The sequence below is a fragment of the Pempheris klunzingeri genome, chromosome 23 (assembly GCF_042242105.1).
Source record: "Pempheris klunzingeri isolate RE-2024b chromosome 23, fPemKlu1.hap1, whole genome shotgun sequence".
In the NCBI taxonomy this organism is placed as follows: Eukaryota; Metazoa; Chordata; class Actinopteri; order Acropomatiformes; family Pempheridae; genus Pempheris; species Pempheris klunzingeri.
The window spans coordinates 3,956,545-3,978,978 of record NC_092034.1 but is presented as its reverse complement, the minus strand read 5'-3'; the positions used below and the strand labels follow the sequence as shown (position 1 = coordinate 3,978,978).

Sequence of the window (22,434 nt, the reverse complement as noted above, 5' to 3'; positions counted from 1 at the left end):
ACAAGGGCCTTTTCTCTGGCTGCAGCTGCAACCACTTCTTTAATGTGCAGCAGTAAAATGCTGATTGTTTTGATGCAGGGAGATATATGGAGTCTTTTGTCCCTTGCACTGCACATCGGTCTGCTGTGCTCATAAGGCTCTCCTGCACTCAAAAGATATATACCCTCATATACTTTTGAAGTTGTATTTAAATCGCTGCATTAATTAATTTCCTTTGATTGCATGTAATCAAAATCAATGTCAAAGCTGCAATCAGAGCTGCTTTTTGAAGGCGTTTTGTGTGTCAGCTAAATACCCACTTATTCATATCAAAAGAGCAGAAATCAAGGTTCAAAGAGACATTAGTTAGAGTGAGGTAATTGTAAGAGAGAGGCAGCCCTTAATGAGTTTCTGGCAACAGTGTGATTGAAATTTAATGGCTACAGCTACAGAGCGGTGACTCTGAGACTTGGCCACACAGACATTTAAGCAGGAAAGATGAAGAAATGTGATACATAAAGTAGAAGAGTATGAGCCACACATCCTCTCAAACGTCACTAAGTACTCGCTCATAATCAAAGCTCTTTTAGTGTTGCACTGTGGGAGTGGGGAGAAAACCAAATGCCTAAAATCTGGTGTGAAATAGTAAGACCCCCTTATCATGGCACAGTCATGTCAAGGCAGGATCTTGTAACTTAAACTGTTTCACTTTTTATTGCTGCTTTTACGTATATTTAAGTATTGTCTCGACCTTGACGAAGACGACTCATCTCTGCACTTTAAGGCACCTGCTGCTGTTATCTGTGGAAATTTACAAAGACCAAACATACATTCCGAGATGACTGCCATTTCAAGGAAAGACAAGTGAGCCATTGAGAGTGGGGAAAGAAGGGGCAGAGATCGGAAGTTGAGGATTAGTTTTGGTGGTTTTAATAATCACACTTTGGCCAAGCCTGGTGCCTCCTCATGTTTCATGATTTGTGGATACGTTTCCAAAGCCGTTTTTATTCACGGTGCCAAATTCTTTGTACAGCTGTGTCTGCTATCCAGAGCAGCAGTTAGCCTACATTTACATTTGAGTCCCATATCGCAAAAGAGACACTTACTAAGAGTAAAACCAACAGCACACATCACTATTACTGGTTGATACACACTTTTAATATGATATTTGTCTACAGTTTGGTGCTATTACTAAAGCAAACTGATGTTGGCACGTGAGACGAGGCAAGAACACATGTGGTTGCAGGAACCCATGTTAAAAACAGTTGTTTCTGTTTCCCAGCCCTCTAATGACTGAACCTTTGGCTCAGAATTTCAAAATACTCCCCTGAAAGCTGCCCTGTAAGTGTGCTGAGCTCTGGCAGGCCTTTTTTTAGAGGAGAATCTGTCTTTTCCCTGCAGACAAAAACTTGGCATGTACTGTGAAGTGAGGTACAAGCCCATAGGTTGTGCATTGTTCACAATCAAAAAGGCCTTTATTTTCCCTTTCAAATACTTTAGTGTATGGCGAGTGATAAAAGAAGACTCCTTGTACTTTTCCCGGTATGATTGCCCTTTAGCGTGGTGGATTGCTGAGAAAGCTTCTGCCCGTTAAATGAATAGCAGGGATGATTCGGACAGCTTTAGCAAGTAAATCAATGTCAGCACCACCCTGGCTGCCTGCCAGATACACTGAAGCCCTGAAGGGATGATAAACTGGGAAAGACACACACACACAGGCTACATGCCAACCTGCACTCACATGCATTTACATAAAACACCGTAACAAATCACGGATATACTGTAAACCCTCGCACATACACTTAAAAGCAAGTATATAAACACACACATGCCTTGTCAAATAAAAACCTAAATGGACTCATTCTCGCCCTTGAACACATACTGCACTTAATTACCAGAAAGTTGTATGTTTCATGCAAACACACGAGTCTCCTGGTTTAGATGGAAAAATAAACTACATGCATCGCAGTTTTTAACGATTGCCTTGGGCCAATCTTCACAAAAGAGAGTCAAGAGTGCAAATGAGTCCAGATGAAGCGCCAAGGGGACTTGCCAAAGTCTCACCTTAACCGTCAAACAGTCAAACAGTGTAAAGGTCATAAATCACCAGCACAACCACCTAATAGTAAAAGCTATGCACTGGTGTTTATGACTACATAAGCTTTTCACTAAATCAGTTCAGCATGCATTTTCCACCAGGTCTCATTACAGCCAACAAAGCAGTACCACAGTATGCGACTTTCTTTAAAGTAGTGACTGCATTTGTTTTTATTTTGCATGGTTTTGAGCTCCAATTTCTTTTGGGTTGAGGTCGTTTAGTTCATCGAGTTCACGTTAGCCGATTTCTCTGTGGGACTGGGCCCTATTTTGTTTTTTTTGGTTTTGTTTTGCGGAATTCATTGTGAGATGACTTGAAAGCTGCCGTAGTAAGTGCTTGCAGCAGATAATGCACGCCACGACCATCAAAGAACTATGCCAATTCAAGAGTTTGCAGAAGGAGACAGGAGATGCTAAGCACTCCACTGCTGTGGAGTGAGACCCTGAAAAGCATACCTTAGCCATCTGAAATAAATTAGCATCACTTCTGTGTACGCTACATTTTGAATATTTTCACCGCTTTACAATGACATTCCTTTCCAACAGAACAGAAGCTGTTCTCTCTTTCACATTGCTCCCTTCAAAGGCACCAGACTCCAATCGATTATCAAATTAGTGGGCAAGTATTTTGATAGCTATCAGCTAAGATAAGATATTCCTTTATTCCCATGACGGCGAAATTTAGTCGATTGACCGATGAATTGTTGCAGCTTTACTTGATTTATTACCTCAGTAAATACTTTTTAAATGGAAAATGCCAAAGTGGAGGCCTCAAAACGTTGGTCCAGAAACCAATAGGTGACGTCATGATGGCTACCTCTACTTGTCAATGGTTCCACCTAAAATTAGCCAGAATGCTGCTCTCCTTCAGATGCTTAAGGCTTCGGCTGAGAGTTACACAGCAGGACATAACTCAAGACAATAAAGCTGGCTGCTCTGTGTTGTATGCTCAGTCCTTGCGTCTGTGTTTGGGTAAAGTTATTTATGTGCAGTGCCACTGCTAGCGAGGTCTCAGCTGTTATTTCACCCCGCTCCCTGTCCTGTCTGTTTCATCACAAAGCTGAGAAAGTATATGGAAATACAGCCAACTCTCTCCCTCTGCTTCGCTCTGTGCTCACTGTTCAGCCCTCAACACACACGGTCTTGGTCCGGACCTCTGGCCTGCTGGATTTGAGTTACGTGGCTGCTTTCTCCTCTTCCTAATCCCTTCAAATGAGAGTTTTGGACTGCCAAGGAACTCTCACATCAGCACACACACAAAATTGTGTCCGGGTTTCCAAGTGGCCCTCTGAGATATTCTTTTCAGGGTTTGGTGTCCAGCGAGAGCTAGCCAAACACACACACACACACACACACACACACACTCTATTGCACATACACATTGAAAGATAGGCCACACACACAGATACACACACGTAATACGTATGTACATGCACACACACATACGCTCACACTCACACAGGGAGGGAACAGTAAAGCATTGTTCTCTGCTTCCTGAGAGAGTCGGCATCAGGATCACAGGAGCTCTGTCAGCCTGGACCCTTCCTCTCTCTGGAGCCCAGTCATCCAATTCAATGTGGACAGACACCACATGTCCTCTGGTTGAGAGGGGATAAAAAGCACATAGACCACTCAAACACTAGCGTGTATATGTGTGTGTATTCCCTCTTGCAGCTGCAAGGATTATTTCCAAAAGCAGGCCAACAGGGACTATCCCAGTTTAGCTCTTGTATTTGGAACAACAACAGCAACAGTTAGCTGTAAATGAATCAAAGTCCAGATCCAAAACCCAAAAATAACATTCTCAAACATTTTAGCTGTTCCAGTCCTATTGGAGATTATATTTGCATATCTAAGGGTCTTTTCTTTAGTCCTAGTCCTCTGGGGATTACATTACATATGTCTTGTTTGTTTGTGTTTGTTCAGACAGAATATTTATGTGCTTGAAAACAACTTCCTGTGGTCATCTGAATAATGACACCCTCTTTTAAGCAAAGCCGGATATTTTTGCGCTGGTACAAGAATTGGAAAAATGTAACAATTCAGTTAGAAGAGATGTACAGATATAGATTAAGAAGATGTGGAGCTGTCGTGTCCAAACAGGACTGAAAATCATATTCATGGACGCTTTCCTTCATACAACTGAGCCAAAAATCCCACATAGGTATTCCACGTAGCTCAACAACACAACGGAGAGTTACATCAGATCGTGTGTGTTGCTGAATGTTTTTAGCATGTGTTAGGCTGCGTTTGGCTGCTGAACGTCCCCCACGGACTCATTGCTGAAGAGCCAAGGGAAGGACAACTCATCAATGTCAACTCACTGAGAAAATACGCCGCACAGGGGACATGTTACAGGGATGAGAATTTAGGAGTTCCTTGCCAAAAAAGGATATATGATCTTGTGAAGAGTGAAGTATACTGATAAAAGAATAACAGCAAAGCAGATTATAGACTACTAGTTTGTTTGGGTATTAAAAGTAATTAATAGGCATTTGATAGAAGTAATTCCTATTAAAGCATGAAGGCGACGTGAAGTTTTCTGATTCAAGCCACCGAGGCTGATCTGCTTGTCAGCTTATTGATTTGTTAATGTTGAATCATCGGGGTGTAACTCATTCCTGAAATGATAGGTAATGGGGCCAGCTATGCAATTTTGGGATTTGGCTAAGTGGAGTTGGGACTTGGAGAAGAGAAACGACTGTCAAAGGTGCACCCAGGAGATAAGGGGTGGGGGCTTTGGGCTTCCTAACTTCTCATGTTTAAAACCTGTGGAGCAGTTCCAGTTATGTGCCCCCCCGGGGTAATGATGCAGAGGCTGAGTCCCCCATTGCTGGAGGCTTGCATGTCTTTACTGGCCCACAGAATCGCTCACATTTTCCCATCTGCTCCCCGGCAGTTTTACTAAACCAAAAGCACAATCAGTTGAGGAAAAAACTAACATTTCAGCTCCTTATTATACAACATTGATGTGATGCAGAACAATGACAGGACAAGGTTGCAGAATGGCTGTAGTGGAAGAACGACAAGCTCACTGCGCAGCCCAGCAAGACGTCAGAGCTGCAGAATTTGGCCTTCGGGGCTTTGGAGGGATCAGAAAAGTAGAGGGGGGAAAAGATCCAGCCATTACGTTACTATTGAAGACAGAACCAACTGCTGAGAGAGAAAACATGGCATCTTTTTAAATTAGGGTAAATGCATTTTGACACAAAATGTGTGTGTGAGCCTTGACAGTGTTGTAACATGTTATGACCAAGAAGCCATTTATTTCTTTACATATTTGTTGGGTGGTTTTACTGGTGGCGAGGCTCTAGGGGAGGCAATATCTGACAATTGGTCGACAAATGGTCCAGACTGGAATATCACAGCAGCTGCCATATGGATTACCATTAAAGCTGCTGCACATGTTCATGATTTCCAAAGGATGAACCCTAATGATTTTGGTGATCTCTGTTTCATCTCCTCCAGTTGTTTTCCACCAGTTGGTTAAACATTTGTGGCTCTGAGCACAATGTGTCAACAGGGTGGGTGTATGTCCTTTAATATTTGGTGCCAGCTTTAACATCCCCCTCGGGATGATGACCTTTCATCTAGTGCCAGCATCAGCTCATGTTTTAAATTTTGTCCAGTAAATAAATACCTGCCAGCTGTAGTTTGTGCTTAGTGCTAATTACCAAATGCGGACATGCTAACATGCTAATCTAAGATGGCAAACACCATACCTGCTTAAAATCAGAATATCACTGTCATTGTGAGCATGTTGTTGTTAGCATTTAGCTTTAAACACTATAACAAAAAAAAAAAAACCCTGTCAAGTTAGTTCATGTATTCAGGAGTTCAGTTAATACGTGATGGATAATCATGTTTGCTCCTTTTCATCAAATTATGGAGATTAATTTGGGAAAATGCAGCAATGGCTTAATTAAATGTGGAAATATGGTTTATTGAGTTTTTGTCACATTATTTCTAGGTAAAGAAGTTCTCAAACTTTTAGGATAATTGAATTCTTTCTCACTTTCTACATTCAAAGAGGAGTTTCTGTGTGCAGCTTAAACCCAGAGAAAAGATGAGAAGATGATAATGTCTCTCTGCATAGCTTGGTTTAGCCTCTGGCCTCGTCTCCATACACTAATGGAGCAGAAAGTTTCCTCTAATCTTGTTTTCAGCCCAGTGCAGTGATGTACATGGGATTTATCTCCTGGCCAACATGACGAGACACTCTCCACCAGCCCTGTCAGAGCTTAATGGACACACAAGTAAAAGTCTACCCTTTTATTCTCATATACAAAGACACTCCTCAATAACAATCAATCCTTCAACCAGAACCACCATAGCAGGGAGTGTGTTTTGGCAAAGGCAGGAGGAAGAAACGAAGCCTACTTTCACTCCATTTGCTGCGCAGAGCGAGCTCAGAGCCGTTCATGCATGTGTGAACCTCCCCAGCACTTCTGCCAGGGTAGCTGTCATCACAAACCCCTTTGTCTCTGACCAGACTGCGCTGTCAGCAGTTTTGTTGGGATGTCTCCTGATTGTATGCAGATGATTTATAAAAACCTACTGTGTTTCCTTTCCTCTCATCACGGCGCTGAAAGACAATGAGGAGTAGATGGATGTTCTGTAAGCGAAGCCTTTTGGCAGTGATTTAAAGTAACTACTATGAAAATACTTTGAGATGTTATACTAAGTATATAAGTATATACTGGAAAGGAAATATTGTACTTTTTTTTACTTCAGCTCATTTATCTAACGTGTTTAAATACAGTGTTGTGTGTAGCTTTCTCACATGTTACATCATTTCTCAAATCCTCTTTCTCAGCTTTATGCCCTTTGACCTTATTTAATGTGACAATCCTCCTAAAGTTGACCTCAATCTGGATTGAAGCTTGTAACCACAATGTTCACCGACAGGAACAGCGACATGTGTATCTAATTAGACTCATTACAATTTGTCCCCACAGATACACGTAAAGCCATTACAGACATGAATCATCCTTTTCAGGACAGAGCTGCATGTTGAGACGGTTGATAAGTGGCCGCGTTCTTTTCAAAAGAATCGTAGCTTTTTCCAGTAAGTGCCCTGTCCTTCCCGCTTGGTTTGAAGTAATTTACACACACACACACACACACACTTGGACGCAGACGCGACGTTATCTTCACAAGGAACAGGGGAATCTGCTCATTCATCAACATGACCAATATCACTGTGGGAAAAAAAATGAAGCTGAAAATAAATGGAATGAAAGTGGAGAAAGAAAACAAAAGGAGGGGACTTAATTTGCAAATGTAGTTCAAGCGGAAATAAATTAATAAAAATAAAGAAGGGGTGAAGGAGTGCAGCTCTGTAATCTCTCTCTCCTCATCAGCGCTTGTTATAGAGTCATTAGCAGGGCTATCAGACCGTGACGCTTACAGCCTCCCTAAAGGGTACAAACACACACACACACACACACACACTAACATGCACATGACTCCACAGCCAGCGAGCTACATAGGTCTTTGTCCACATTTCAGTTCCCAAAGATGCCTTATTCGACCCGTGATGCCCGAAATTACATGACAACATTTCGGATTTCAGATGGAAATTGCTGCCAAACAGGAGGTGCAGCAGCAGGGGAAAGAAGCTATTTCCCCCCCATAATGAAATTGTTTTAATTTTCTCTTAATTGGGCCGTGTGTGTGTGTGTGTGTGTGTGTGCGCTCACTTTCAGTTTAGTCCAGGAGAAACTCTTCAGTGCTGTTACATAAGGGGTTGCGCTTCCAGCTGGCTGATCCAGTCCGAGTGCCAAAACATTGTGGTTACACTTGATCTCAGGTTGTTTCATTTCCAATTTCAGAACGATCATGTAACATCTACTGTGTGTGTCTAAAAGTCATTATTAGGCAAATATATGGCATCCCCTCAGGGACACTTCAAGAGTGAAAGCACATTTAGGGAAATGTGCACCAAATCCAGGAGCGCAGTAAATAACAAACGCATCAAGAACATTAAGAAACCAAAACATACAAGAGGAAAGAGACTCAAAATGCAATGTAGCATACTGTATTAGAGCAGCGCAGAAAGACTGATGGCTCCATAGAGGACAGCTAGTTTGGCTTGATGAATGATTAACATGAGGGTCCCAAGTGAGAGTTGTTGGATATAATCAAAGAGATGAATCAATATTTATTGTCACATTAGTGTCCAGTGCTCAGTCGAGGATTGTTATATAAATGTTGTAATGCTCCATTTGTGTGTAATACTATTCTAAGATAACTATTTATAGTGAATATCAGCACTCATTCACATTTGTCCTCTTCTAAACTCTTGACTTGTCTTCTTCGCCTACCGACCTTTCATTTATTTATTAATAAATGTACCAACAGCATGTGAGACAGTGTGGGACTTTTTCCATGATAAAAATGGAGTAGAAAATTAACATTTGCTACTCTTCTAATGCTCTATTAATGGAGGCACCAGCAGTTTTAGATGCAGTTTATATCGAGACAGTTCAGTTCCACTTGTTGACATACATTACGGCACACACAGGCTGCATTCGTCGTCGTAGCGGGAGGGCATAGAGCACTTTCATTAGGTATATATTATTTTATTCAGACTGTATTTATTACTTCCTTCCACCATAATGGATTTGGAGCCTGTGGTATAAAACAGAGAATATAAAGTCTGTTTGAAAGCCAGAAGGCTCACGACTTCAGCCACAGGTATTAACCAACATCACTATAAACAACCTGCAGAGACATTTCACATTTTTGCTACAAGGCAGTAAAAAACGTTTTAAAACCCTTTTAAGCCTATGTACACCCCTGGTAATCCTTTGTTTTTAAATGTGTGTTTGCTCTGTAGGTGCGTAGCCAGGGTGTCACGGAGGAGCTCAAGTGCCTGAGTTTATTGAACGCTCTGGATAAGGACCAGGACATCCCCGACCAGCTGGCCCAGCTGTTCGGAGAGCCCTGCATCAAACTGGCTGAAGGCATCAAAGCATACATCTCCAAGGTAAGAAAAAACACATCACTGACATTCAGAGTAATTAATTAATGGTTCTTAATGGTAAATAACCTCTAATGTCTTAGAATATTGATATTAGTATGAATACTTTCTCCAGGAAAGTCGGTCTATGCAAAGGAAACTGCTTTTTTTAAACTGTAGTTTGGATTCAATGAATTAAATTGCTGGCGTTTTGCTGCAGGTGTTTCGTGAATGTGAGACAGGAGAACTGATCAGTCCATATAGGCTTGATCATAAGTAAAATAGGGGCAAAAGGCACATTTCCTTATAAAATGATTGAAAATATTTAAAATGTCTGTAGGCTATAAAGGGACCAAGATCAATTAAATGCATTGTTGCTAAAGTAATACCACTCCCTCACTCTGAATTATCCACTTTATATGTCAACAGTGTTAACTGATAAACTCCAGACTATAATTTTGAATCCCCAAATTATATATTTAGGATATTAACCCTAAGTGAAGCTTGTGCAGCCGGCTCTGGGGCCCCGAGGGTTAAAGAACAGATGGTTTCAGCGTGAAGGAATCTGCTTACAGTAAGCTGAGAAACATCTGCGGGGATTGATGCAGTGCTGAACCCCTGGGTGGGACTAATTGGGCATATTTGTCATCGTACTGGAGAAACATTCAGCTGCGAGGGGGCAAGTGGGTAGAAACAATCCCTAGTTTTAGTGTTAGAGGTGCAACATTTCAAATATTACAAGATTACTTCAAATGAATGTCCAACAAATGGTTAAAATGACTGAATGTAAAGGAATTTATTGGTGAATTGTTCCATTTTTATTAATAAAGGAACAGCAGAAGTAGTAAAAACCTAATTAAAGCTGCAAGCAGCGATGAGCGGGCCCTCGCTTGACATGTAGACTCTTATCAAACATGTCTGTTTGTTTGGTGCTGATTGGATCACAGAGTCTAATTATTAACAACTTCCTGTTTGTCCTCCTCGGACTAGTTCGTTCATTCATGACCCCTTTTGCCACGTCCATTTAAAATAAGTTTTTTCACCACGACTGATGCGTGTGCAAAGTTTCATGAGTTTTCGGGGATGTTTAGGCCCTCAAAATTGCAATTTATTTCGGAGAAGAAGAAGAAGAAGAAGAAGAAGAAGAATTCCTTGCATTTCAAGAGGGTTCTCGCACCGCTTGGTGCTCTGGCCCTAATAAGACAGTGATTATTAATCATTTAAATATATACCTGTCTTGGAAACTGCAGTATCATGTATGATGGATTGAGTGGAAGAGAAGTGTTTTTAGTGCTGGAAATGAGGGAGTTACAAGTAACACCTCATTTCTCACTGTTTGTACCTGACACTCTTGACGCTGCACTCTGGCTGGCAGCTCAACTTGTTTTCCACTGACAAGCCCTCACAGTTAACTGTCTTAAGTAAGCGTGACCCACTTAAAAAACATACAACATTAGCTGAGGAAATAGGAGAATTTGTGTGAGAAACAATTAAATCAAGCATTTGGGTTCCTCATTCGCAGCGTCTGTGGAGAGGTAGCTGGTGGTGGTGGTGGTGAATTAAAGCGTTTGTGGCACTGTGGTGGAGCCTGACCTTTGGCGCTTGGTTACTGTGGAGGCATAAACATGACATTTCTGTCAGCAGAGCTAACACAATGCCAGACTTCAGAGCATAAACACCACTGAGCCTGTTAGGCTACAAGTTTACATTTATGTGCTCTAACTTGTGTATAAATGAGCCTGTACTTGAGAGTTGCCCCGGGGTGTTTTCAGACAAACGTTAGCACAGACAGCGATTTACAAATACACTGTGGCTGTGTTTGAGAGAGTGTTGCAGAGTTTGAATTGAACTTGCTTGGTTTTTATCTGTAAATCCAGTGCTTGATGAACGTGTGCCAGACGCCAGTAAAATATAGTAAAGTACAGTTTAAATAAAGGCGGGGGCCCACTCACAGATTACACTTGTTCACCTCACTGAAACAAACTCAAAAAAATGTGAGTACACCCCCTCTGCTGTGCCAATGTGTCGCCATTATGTAAGGAACATCTTTTTTGCTTTAATTTCTTATTTGGCATTTTTGCCTTTATTAGATAATGACAGTAGAGGCAGACCAGAACCAGCAGAGTGGATAGTTGTGACCATATGGCCATGTGTTATAACCAGCCTGCCTCCAATGCGCTTTTCCATTTTGTTGTTGCTTTCCAGGCTAATTGATGGAAGTTTAATAACTTCCTGAGGAGGATAATGATATCCTCAGAGATTGTTGCACTTTAGGTGCATCACGTCTGGAGGAGTATGAATTTGGACATATATTGCACGCAGGATGATTGCCTCCATGAGCTGAGCGTCACACCCACTGCTGCAGCTCCAACTGTCGACTGTGCGGGTGAATGGGCCAAATCAGCCGGCCAAACAACAGCTCAGGTCTGTAGCTCAGATGGTTGAGCAACCATCGACGGCAGGGTTGGTGCTTATGACCCCTGGCTCCTTCTGTCTACATGTCAAAGTGTTCTTGAGAAAGACACTGAACCCCCCCTCCTCCCCCATCCCCTTCTCCTGATTGCGTTTATGTTAGGAAAAACATTAGCCAGTGCGGATAAACGTGCGCACTGAATATAATGTCTTTGTGCAGAAACACTTCAGCCTCAATCTGCGTCAACTGAGTTCTGGCTTATTTGGCCTCGATAAGTGAGATCTGATCATACAAACAATACGTTTATAGCCTTTGTTTCACAATGCAGGGATTTACATCCCATATTTCCTACAAAGAAACAAAAAAACACTGTCCACTGTCATGAATAGCTCTTGTATGTATGGTTTCCTTTGGGCTCAAAGGTCTAAACTTAGAGTCACATGGGTGTAAAAAACACTAAAGTATACACAAATAAACAGTCACATTATTAATATCCGTACACTCATGCAGTGAGTAAACAGACACACACTGAGGCCAGACTCCCCTCGGTGCATATGTTGAATCAGCATGAAAATACCAGTGACTCCAGGAAGCTGTGGTTGGAGAGTCCCCCGTTGTTCTGTCAAACACCCCCTCACACACACACACACACACACACACACACACACACAGAGTCCTTCCTAAACCCCCTGAGTCACTCCACTGATATAAGTCATCTCCTTGCAGACATAGCCAAGAGGACTTTTCCCACTTAGCCTGGATGTCTGGGCGCTTACAGCAGTATATCTTCAGCCCCCTGAGTTCCTTCACAAACCACCGTCTGTCTTTGTTTAAGCCTTCCTTGTCCTTTTTTCTTTAAGTCAATCGTTCTTTCTGGTTTACTCTCTCTACCAATCATTCTTTCTCCTTCACCTCTCACCTCTTTACCCTTTTCACCGCCCACCCAGCCCTCTGCTCTGCTTGTACGATACAATCGGAGAGTGCTGCTCCGTGCCGCTGTGGTCCTCAGTGGACGGGAACAGGAATGTCTAGTTTTCCACAAGTGTTAATGACTACGCAGAAAATGGGCTGCTGACAAACATCCAAACAAGATTTGCATCCAGTATTCCTTCCCAAACTTTCACACGTACAGACATGTCAAGCTAATCCAAATCCCATTCACCGCCATGTTTTTCCCACTGATGCTGCATGAGGAAGAGACGTGGGAAAGGCAAACTACCCATGAGAAAAGCATTTTGACCCCCATCTGATCCAGTAAAGCATCTTAGCACAGTCCAGCTAGCTGTTACAAAGCTGTCCACTTTGAGTGATTTGTCAAAGCCGATCTTACAAACAACACCAAATTGTGTTCTTCATCAACTTGCGTCACTGGATTAAGGTCAAGAAAGGAGTTGTTGAGTCGAAAAGCCAAAATGGTGGTTAGATCGAGCTGGCAGACCAAACAGGCGCCGTGTCTTTCCATATAAAATGCTTCACTGAAAGTACTGGAGTTCCAGATTTTAAATCGTAGCAACAATCTGTAAGCTAAAGCTTTTTAAAATACATTTTAGACAAATGAATACTGAGGTTGGGCAGCAATTATACAGTTTGAATTACACCAATTTTATAATGTTTGGCATTCAGGGCCTTAATTACGTATCTTCTAAGGCACAGAGGTCATCAGTACCACCCTCAGTAACATTTCCACTTATCAGACCAATCTAGAGGTGAATGAGTGATGCTTTGTCAAACTAAAACAAAGCATTTACATCCTAAAATGCTCATAAATTTACAGAGTTCATGAAATCCTCACCCCTGGTTGGTATTTTTGTGTCACAACAGGACAAGAGTAGCAGAGATGTTTGAGAAAGAGCTCAAGATCTCTAACTAAAAGTCCCAAAATACGAACTTAATCAGACCACTAAGAGGCTGCTGGGGCCGATTGCATGTTTTTACTGAAGCTGGCAACTGATGTGGCCACTGATAAGCTGGCTGCAGGTGGAACATTAGAGAGGCTCTGGGGAGTATTTCCTTATTACTCTCAGTGGCAGTTTTACTTACTGGATGATTGATTTGCTGCATCTTGTGGCTCACATGGTCTGGATCACTGGCTTGGCTACTGACTTGGCTGTATGGCATTCCAGGGCTGGTTTCTTTCTCTCCTTGGTTGGCATCCAACCATCGTAGGAGAGGGGGGGTGGGGTGACCTCGCTCAGAGGGAATAATCCTGTTGCTACATGACCACTTATCCAGATTTTGGGGAATACGATTACATGAGAAGATGAGATGCCACTCTTTGTCTGGCCAGTCAGCATGACGTTGGCGTTGGTTAGCTTAGCATAAAAGCTGGTGGAAACAGCTCACCTAGCTCTGTCCAAAGATCCACCTCTAGAACGTACTAGCATATTATATCATGTTGGGTTGATCTGTACTGAAATCCAAGTGTGTAACCAACAAATTCCTCCTAGAGAGTACCGGGCTAGCTTTCAGGTTGCCCCAGGTCCTTGCCCCAGTTTATACCTCTCAGAAATTAGCATACAACTCTTCTGATCGTCTGGATGAATACAGTATTCAGTTCGAAAGATTTCTTAACCCATTTCCCAAGTTGCAACACTGTCTTCTATCCAGTTAGAAATCTGGCTGCCATCATTTGCTTTGATTCAGAAAGAAAGCGGGATTCTGGAAATACCTTCAGAACAGCTGTAAGTAAAAACAACCTCTGTGACCCGAAAGTATGCTAATACTGAGGCCGACCATCTCTTGGCTCCGGCTTTGCACTGATATTCCCATCAAACTGTTGGCTAGAAAGCAAATGGACATATTTTCCAAAATGTCAAACTATTCCTTTAAACCTCAGTGATGAACGATGACCAGAAGTTACTGCTGACTCGCTGTGGTTGCACTTTGCCGATAAATGTTGGATGAGAGAAGCAACATTCCTGTGGACAAATATAAATCAAGTGTTGCCAAAACTACTTGTAATGACCTGCTGGTGTTTGTAGGGCGTCCCAGCTGTTAGAGCTAACAGGTGCTGGGAGGAAGTGCTGATCATGGCTCTTTACTGCAAATCAGCTGCTTATAACCATTTGATCCAGCACTCTTTAGCAACAAGTTGAAACATTTTCGACTTACTGGATGGAAATGCTAAGCCCGTAGCGCCGGCAGGATCTGATGAAACAGTGAACCGTATCTGTTCAAGTTCAGAGGAAAACGAAGCAAATGTTATGAAGAACGGCTTGTAATAGATGCATCACTGGTTTTGGATTTGGACGTCAGATAGCTGACAAATCCAAAGTCAAAAATGAGGTTTAACTACCCTCATAGATGTTGTAAACATACCGAACTCTCCCGTAATAAGTTTGAGAATTCACCCACATAAACTCACACACAGCGTCTCTGTCTGCCTCTTACAAACAGTCCAACAAGTCCAAAGCAGATGCTCGGATCTGGTTCACTGATGAAACTATGCAGTTTGGATGTGCGCTACAGCCTCGCCCACTCATGTCGATTATATAAATAACAAAGAATGACACGCAGTTTACGAGAGGGGCTGAGTATGTAATACTGAGGTGGAGAGGAAATAATGGAACATTTTTTAGAAAAGACAAAAAAAAAAAAAGAAGATCATAAGCGCAGTTTTGGCTTCAGTTAATCTCCTGGAAATCATTAGAAAACTGTGTTGGCTTGGCATGTAGATTCCTCTATGGGGAACACGCGCATACAGGCCATAGTAAAAGGCATCAGTGAATGATGATGATGATGATGATGACAAATATGTGTCTGAGAGGACGAGTAGTGCTGGCATTAGATGAGGACAGTGATGAAATGTAGAGCAAAGGATTTATGGCACCGAAAGGCGTCCAGGTCAGAAGTTGGGCCGAACAAAGTAACTGAAGGGGAGGAATGGAAAAAGTTTCATAAGGAAAAAATTGGGGGAAGGGGAAGGAAAGAAGCTGTCAGCAAACCCAGCTGGACAGGAACAAATAAAGAAGGAAGAGATGAGAGACATGGAGGAAAAGAGCAGAAATTAAAGGTGCTGCAGGAGGAAACAATGATCTCGATCTCAGTAGACAATAAGATGATGTTGCCTCTATGAAAAAAATGAAAGCGCAGCCAATATCATAAAGATGTAACGATATAAAGTGTACAATGTGATGGACTCTAAAGTCTTAAAGTCTTAAAACCTGTTCCCTTGACGTGCATTGACATAGCGGAAAACAGATGCTACAGGAGAGCTGGGAGGAGAAACAGGAGTCGGTGAGGTAGTGGCCACGAAAGAATAAAATGTCCCGCAATGAGGCTTTAATTATACAAACATCGTGCGGAGGCAGAAGAGGGGGAAGTTGAACTCAGTGTCCAAATACGATACATGTCCGTTCATGTCACTATAGTATAAAAATCTACTTGCAGATGCTTCAGATTTGCTTGTGATATCTGTCAAGATCAACCAATGATACGCTTGTTTTTACTTTATAATAGCAGGACAATAGCCTTCGCAAGGCAGAGACCGTTTGAGAGATGTTCCAGCATCGCATCAAAACTCAGTAGACAAGTTTGCCATTTGTGAAAAAGGTTGTCTGACTTCAAAAGTAAATGTGTGATTATAAAGTCTCTGCAATCAATTAAGAAATGATATCATCTGCTTAATAATAACGTAAAGGACAAATGATTTAAAGGTCCAATAGTCTGCTCATTTAAAGGTCCAGGTGCAGCAGTTTGCAGCCTGTGTACGCTCCGTCTTAGAGGAACAGGACGGTCTGCGTGGTTTTCAGCGGGTGGGGACAGTCCGCCTGCCAGAGGGGCTCACATGATCAACAGGTCGTCTTGCAACATCATAACTGAACGTTTACTGAAAGATGGAGGGGGGGAGAAAGAGGGAGAGGATCTTTTCTCATAGTGTGGCGGTTTCTAGGCAAATTAATAAGTGCATTTTGCACAATGTGGGGCCTAAAGTTAATGTGATAAACAGGGTTTAGGAAAAGAAAAGCAAGAGACGAGAAGGGGAAGCCAGGAAAGCTGTGCTCTCCTGAAGTTTCCTCCTGTTTCGGTCTCGACGATCTCCTCACCTGGAGAATTCACCCTCTCAGGCATCTGATCCTTTATGCCGTGTATGAGCGCAGGCAGTGAGGGGCGTGCGTTCCTCCTCGTGCACAGCAATTGGATTGTCGAGTAAATGATTTAAAGTGAGACAAGCAAAGCTACGAGGCAGCGCAAGAGGGAGGAGAGAGATTTGACTGGAGAGAGAGAGAGAAAGCAGCACCGGGGGATTTAGGATGGCATGCGTGTAACTCAACACGGGTCTTAAGCTTTCAGGCCTCGTGGAGACCAGAGTAACTTTGCTTCGCTACTCTTCCTGCGTTGGCTGCCGTTCTCCGTTTCAGGAACAGCTCTGTAACATCTGCACCTGCTGAGACAAATTGGTGATATGTCAGCTCTCAGCTTCCAGTAGCAGTGATGGATAATGCTCGGAGACAGGGCTGGGGACCCCAGCGTGGGGTAAACACGTCCACGGCTGGTATTCACTCAAGTGGTCTCTCATGGGGCTTAATTTTACTATCACTCTTACTTTAAGTCCTGTGTAAGTGAATAATGGCTGCATGCATCTGACTGGAAGGAGAGTTCGCAGAGCTGGCGGTCAGTCCGCTCTGATTGTTTCACTCCAAGAATTTCTTTGTTTCATTTCACCACGTGTACGGCACATAACTGGCTGTGTGCAACAGTGAACAGCAGTTATTTTGTGTGAAGAAGAATGATTTTCCTTCCTCCATTTTAGGTCAAAGGGTCAAAACCGGCTCTGCTGCACTCGTTCAGCTCCAGTAGAGCACAGGAAAGGGATTTGCCTTTTGTTTTAGGAAGGTCGGGGTTAGATTAGGTTTAGATAGAACATCTAAAATCCTTAGATCAACGGATTTACTTCTCTGCCCTCTAAGCAAAACTTTATCATGCTTTTGTCTTCACGGTGCTGAGATCTGTCTCTCTGTAATAATGATGGGTAAGAATGCCAGCTGGGAAGAGTTGATGTTTAAATTTCCAGGTTTTAGTTAGAAACCTTTAGTTTCAGAGTTCATTCTTGAAATTGGAAACATCACGTGACACGACGCTCTCACCTCAAAGTCCATTTGGGAGCTTTTGACCGCATCACATGATCTCCATCATCATCATCATGGGCAGAGAAAAGTCCCGAACATGCTCAGTAAAAAAGAAACTCTACATCTACAACAATCCCAACTTAAGTGCCACTTACTAGGTTTTTCCAAGGCTATCAACCACATCACACTGTCTTCATTAGCATCAGCTGCTGATTTCAAAAGCAAGACTGAACTTTTGCTTTACTGTGGACGTCACTGTCTTTAAAGAAACAAAGCCCCACTGGCGTCGCCTGGTCTCACACAGATGTATTGTGGGTGCCTTATCTCTAAATCTGCTCCATGTCAAAGCAGTGATGTCATAGCAAATATTTGGCTTTTGACTGCTGATGCAAAACAGCTGTTTTGACATCAGTGGTCAGGGTGTGGACAGACCCGCCGCAGGCTTCAAAGTGGTATCCTTCAGAAGGCATTCAGTGTCGGTAATTCGGTGTTAAATTGCTCTCCGAAGCAGAATTACACACTCTGAACAGTGAATGGTGGCATTTGGATGTGTGAGGTTCAACTTTAGGGCGTTTTTGTTCCGCGGTACCATTTTATTGACGAATAACACAAAGCGTCTGAGGCTGTGGACTATTTATCTTTTTTAACATCACATTTAGTGAGAATCTAGGTGTGCTTTCTGCTCTCATTTGCTACGTGCCTTTGTGTTTTACAAGTGCGTGGCGTAAAATATGTGCTAATGGCTCTTTTATAAAGGAAAGCAAAGAGATTGTACTGAAATAACCTCCATAGAGGAAAAATGACCTGTAACTCATGAAATCAAAGAATCAGAGGCACATGGCTCTGCAGCTTGTCATCAAGCATGAACATTTCATCAACTCAAACCTGTGAGTTCAGCAGGCAAAACTTGAATTCAAAAATAATTTTTCCAACATGAAAATCATTGAGCCCATGTAAGAATTAACATCCGTCAGTGTATTCTTTGAAAATCAGTGCACAATTGCCAGTGCTTATTATTAGCTCAATAGCATTCATGTATAGCCAGCGTTTGGAATACTAAAGAGCAAAACACAGTTGGTGTATGACGTAGATGGCAGCACTAGCGCCCACTGTTTTCTCACTCCACTCAGCCAATGGAGGTGTTGACGCCCATCAACGTATCAGGATATACGGCACTGAGGTCGACACACAACAAGGCTACAGAAAAGCTCCATCTGCACCATTTCATCGGCTTCTGTGATCATTTGTTGGTGCCAACAAATCCCACGAAAACACCATAAAGCAGCAATACATTACTCCATCTCTTGTGCATTTGGTGGGGACTATTTTCAGCTGTGGATTAATCCACATTTGGCGCTCCGCTGGGTGTTTACAGCAGTAGGACGTTTTATGTGGGAGTGCCCATGTTGATCACAATGTAGGAACATGTCATCTGTTGCAAAGGTGTGCCCCAATTACATGTTTTTAATGATGTTTGGACAAAACAGAGGACTGAGTCACAACAGAAAAGGGTATACGAGGCTTTGGATACACAGAAATACTTGTTACACTGAGAACAGACTCTAAATGTAGCTGTGACCACCTCATCATAAACCAAAACTAATCAAAAGGTCATCTCACTCTCTGGGAATGATGAGATGTGGGGCGGCATGACGTAACTGTAGAAACACGGTTATTTAGGGTGACAGTCACAGTCACTTGCTCTGGTCTGGGGTTTTTTGAGCACCGCTTCCTTATCTTCTTATAATCTGTTCTACAGTTGACTATTCAAAAGCAAGTTTCTCTGACATGCTGTACACGCACACACAAGGAGGGGTGGAGGGCTGCAGTGTTGTTAGTGATTTCCAGCTGATACACAAAAACAAAAGGCCTCTGTGTCTGGCGTCTACCACCCTCCCTCTCCTCATTCATCCCTCGGGCCCAGTTCCTGTCCAGCGACCCCCAAAAATCCCCCCATTTCTACATCCCAACTCACTCCCCTTGAGTTCCTTCATCAGCGTCACAATATACTGCATATGTATGAAAGGTTGCATATTCTGATCATTATTCAAGTTCACACTTGTATTTGGAGGTTCTACTAGAACAGGTTTAACATGGTTCACTGCTCAATGATGCCCCACGCTTCGTTTTGCAACAACATAACAGTGTGCATGCACATCTTCTTGTTAAAATCTACCAACAGTGGTAGGTATACCACAACAAAAAATGTTCAGTGTCTCAATAAATTGGGATGTGGCCAAAGGACGTCCACTCCTCTCCTTTCTGTGACTCTTCCAGTCTCTGTATCACTGTTCCAACCTCCTGATGACACTCTGTGACCCTCTAAGCTCAGTGAACACCTCCGTCTGAGGACTTCCTGTTTGAAGCCTCCATTGTTGAGGTGCTGCTGATCAACTGTTAGGTGTCGTCTTGGTCTCATGATGTCAGAATGTGAACAGCAGGATGAGGAGGACTGTTTAAATACCAATTCTAACTGAAGCAGGAAATGTATTGGTGGATTCAGGGATCAAACCTGTTGTGAATGTTGCTGTTAAGCTTCTTGTTAGAGAACAGCAGCCGGTGCAGAAAGTACTGAGACACTGAACAGTTGGACATGTGCATTCAAAGGTTTAGAGAAGGTCACATTAAGTTCACCTGGAAAGGTTAGAATGCATTTTAGGTCCATCCTGAAATTTCACCTGAAAGCTGAATATCCCTAACTTTTAGTGAGTAGTGTATATATATATATATATATATATGTATATGTATGTATATATATATACTGATGAGACTTTGCCTCTCCATGTCAACACTACATTTTCCCTCATACTACTAAAGCATAAATAAAAATAAGGAAGCAATGTTTGAAAGATCTATAGGTTCACCCATCTATTTCCTACCAACCTTCAGCTAAACATTTGAGGTCACACACTGTAATAAAGAAGAAATAATCTACTGATGCTTTTGGAACATGTACTGCAGAGATGGATATGTGCCAACATAAGCCAGCCAATGCAAAGGTTTAATTCTGACCCTTCCATCTTTATCTCACTGACCAGTTCTGCAAAACATCAGAAAGCCTTTCGTTATTGCACCTTTGTTTGTGTTATTGTTTGAGCTTCTTTGACCCAAAGCGGCGGTTTCATCTATAGCTTTCGTACTGCGATCCTTGTTCAGTTGAACTCACAACCTGTAAACAAATTTAAAATATGACTCGGTGACCCTGTTGATGATCAGCCAAAAACACTTGTGTAACTTAGGAGTTGGAGAATGATGTTATTCATATATTCCCTTTCTATTCTCCAGACTATGAGTGATAATAAAAGACAAACAAAGCCAGAATGAAAGTTCTTTTGAAGGCTTTCAATCCAATAAGTTACATTTCATGAAGAAACAAATGCAGAAAAGACAAAAATGAAGAAAACTGGAGGTTTCAGGGTTTAAATGGCAACCAGAGTGAGAGATGAGAAGTGAACGTGGAAAACAAGAGAAAAAAAAAGGAGACAAGGAGACAAGATTTTTATTGCTCTTGATGGAACCTAACAATACATGTGTGAGCAATAAGGAACATTGCAACACACTCAGCTCACAGCTGCTAAAGGGAAATAACACTGAATTAAAGTCTTTGGATTTTATTCCTTATGCAGTATGAAATAAATGGAGAATTTTATCAACTGGTTAACGAAACATTGATGAAAACAGCAATAAAAGTGGAACCTATTTGCATAAAAATAATTTCTGATAGAACTGGCGTGATAGATGGAATTGCTCGTCCAACTTTGATGAACCTTGGCACACAAATTCTTGGGAGAGCTGACGTTTGAGGGAACAGAGCGTCCAAACTGGACAAAGTTTTAGTAGCTGTGCTGCACCATTCAATTCGACTTAACCACCCGCTGCAGAATTATGAATAAACTATGTGAAGTTATTGTAAATTATACCATTGGCGAACGAGCTTACAAGCTTGCTAACCAGTAGTTACAGCTTTAGTTTTGTATATTTTCTAGGTTAAAACAGGCCACACTGCCCCAATAAACTCTTAAAACGGTATAAAACCTTGGGGAAGCGTTGGGTAAGTCCCCATTAACAACATATGTACACAGAGCCATCACAGACCACATATTGTTATAGCATCACGGCTGGTAGACTTGTTTCCAGCTTCATTTAAAAGCCCAACAATAGGTCTATTGGGATAAACAGGCCCAACATTGTGGCTGCACTGTACTGCAGGCTGTGTTGCAACCTTGAAAATGTGACATGTTGGTCGTGTCTGATGAAGTCATGGTTTCATTACCACGATCAAGGATGTTTCTGTTGATTAGGTTTTATTGACTTCCATTCCTGGGTAAAAATAAAGTCCCCCGGCCTCAGGAGGAGCTTCTGTGAATCCTCAAATTGTTGTGCCCATGTCTAATATCATCTCTTGACCACACGGTCTCCTTGGCTCAGCCCTTAATCTCTTATTATTTATAGCCATTCTCTAGATGTGCACCGACTTCCAGGGCCACAATCTGCCTCTGCTGTCAGCATGAGAAATAAAATGGGAAAGCTGGCGTAAACACGACTGTGAGATAAAAGAATAAACACACCATTCCTATGAAGTCATCGCACTGTGAGCAGAAAGTCAGAAACCGCGCTCTGCGTTTGATAAATGGGCCCGTTTTGACAGTCTAAACAATAAGCGTTTGAGGCTGACCATCTTGCAGGCTTTAGAAAGACTGTTTTTATGGAAAATATATTATCGAAGGGCTTCAGTTTTCCAAATGTTGCAGCACATTTAAAGGAAGTTGTAGTCTTTTAAGAGATGATTTAGTGTAACCCACAAACAGGCGGGTCTGGGCTAAACTGGATCTAAGCATTTGCTTTGGCTGGGGTCATCGGACAATACAGAAAGTTACGATATGAAAGATGTTTTGCTGATGAATCGTTTTTTA

The 22,434-nt window shown here is 42.2% G+C and overlaps 1 protein-coding gene across 1 annotated transcript in view; it reads left to right on the top strand.

Annotated features, from left to right (window-relative positions):
* The window catches only part of tnfsf10l (TNF superfamily member 10, like), a 52,882-nt gene that overhangs the window by 15,393 nt on the left and 15,055 nt on the right, over positions 1–22,434 (top strand). Inside the window, exon 2 of the mRNA XM_070855090.1 lies at positions 8,918–9,067. Coding sequence (XP_070711191.1) covers positions 8,918–9,067 — 150 coding nt within the window. The remainder of the gene's footprint in view (positions 1–8,917; positions 9,068–22,434) is intronic.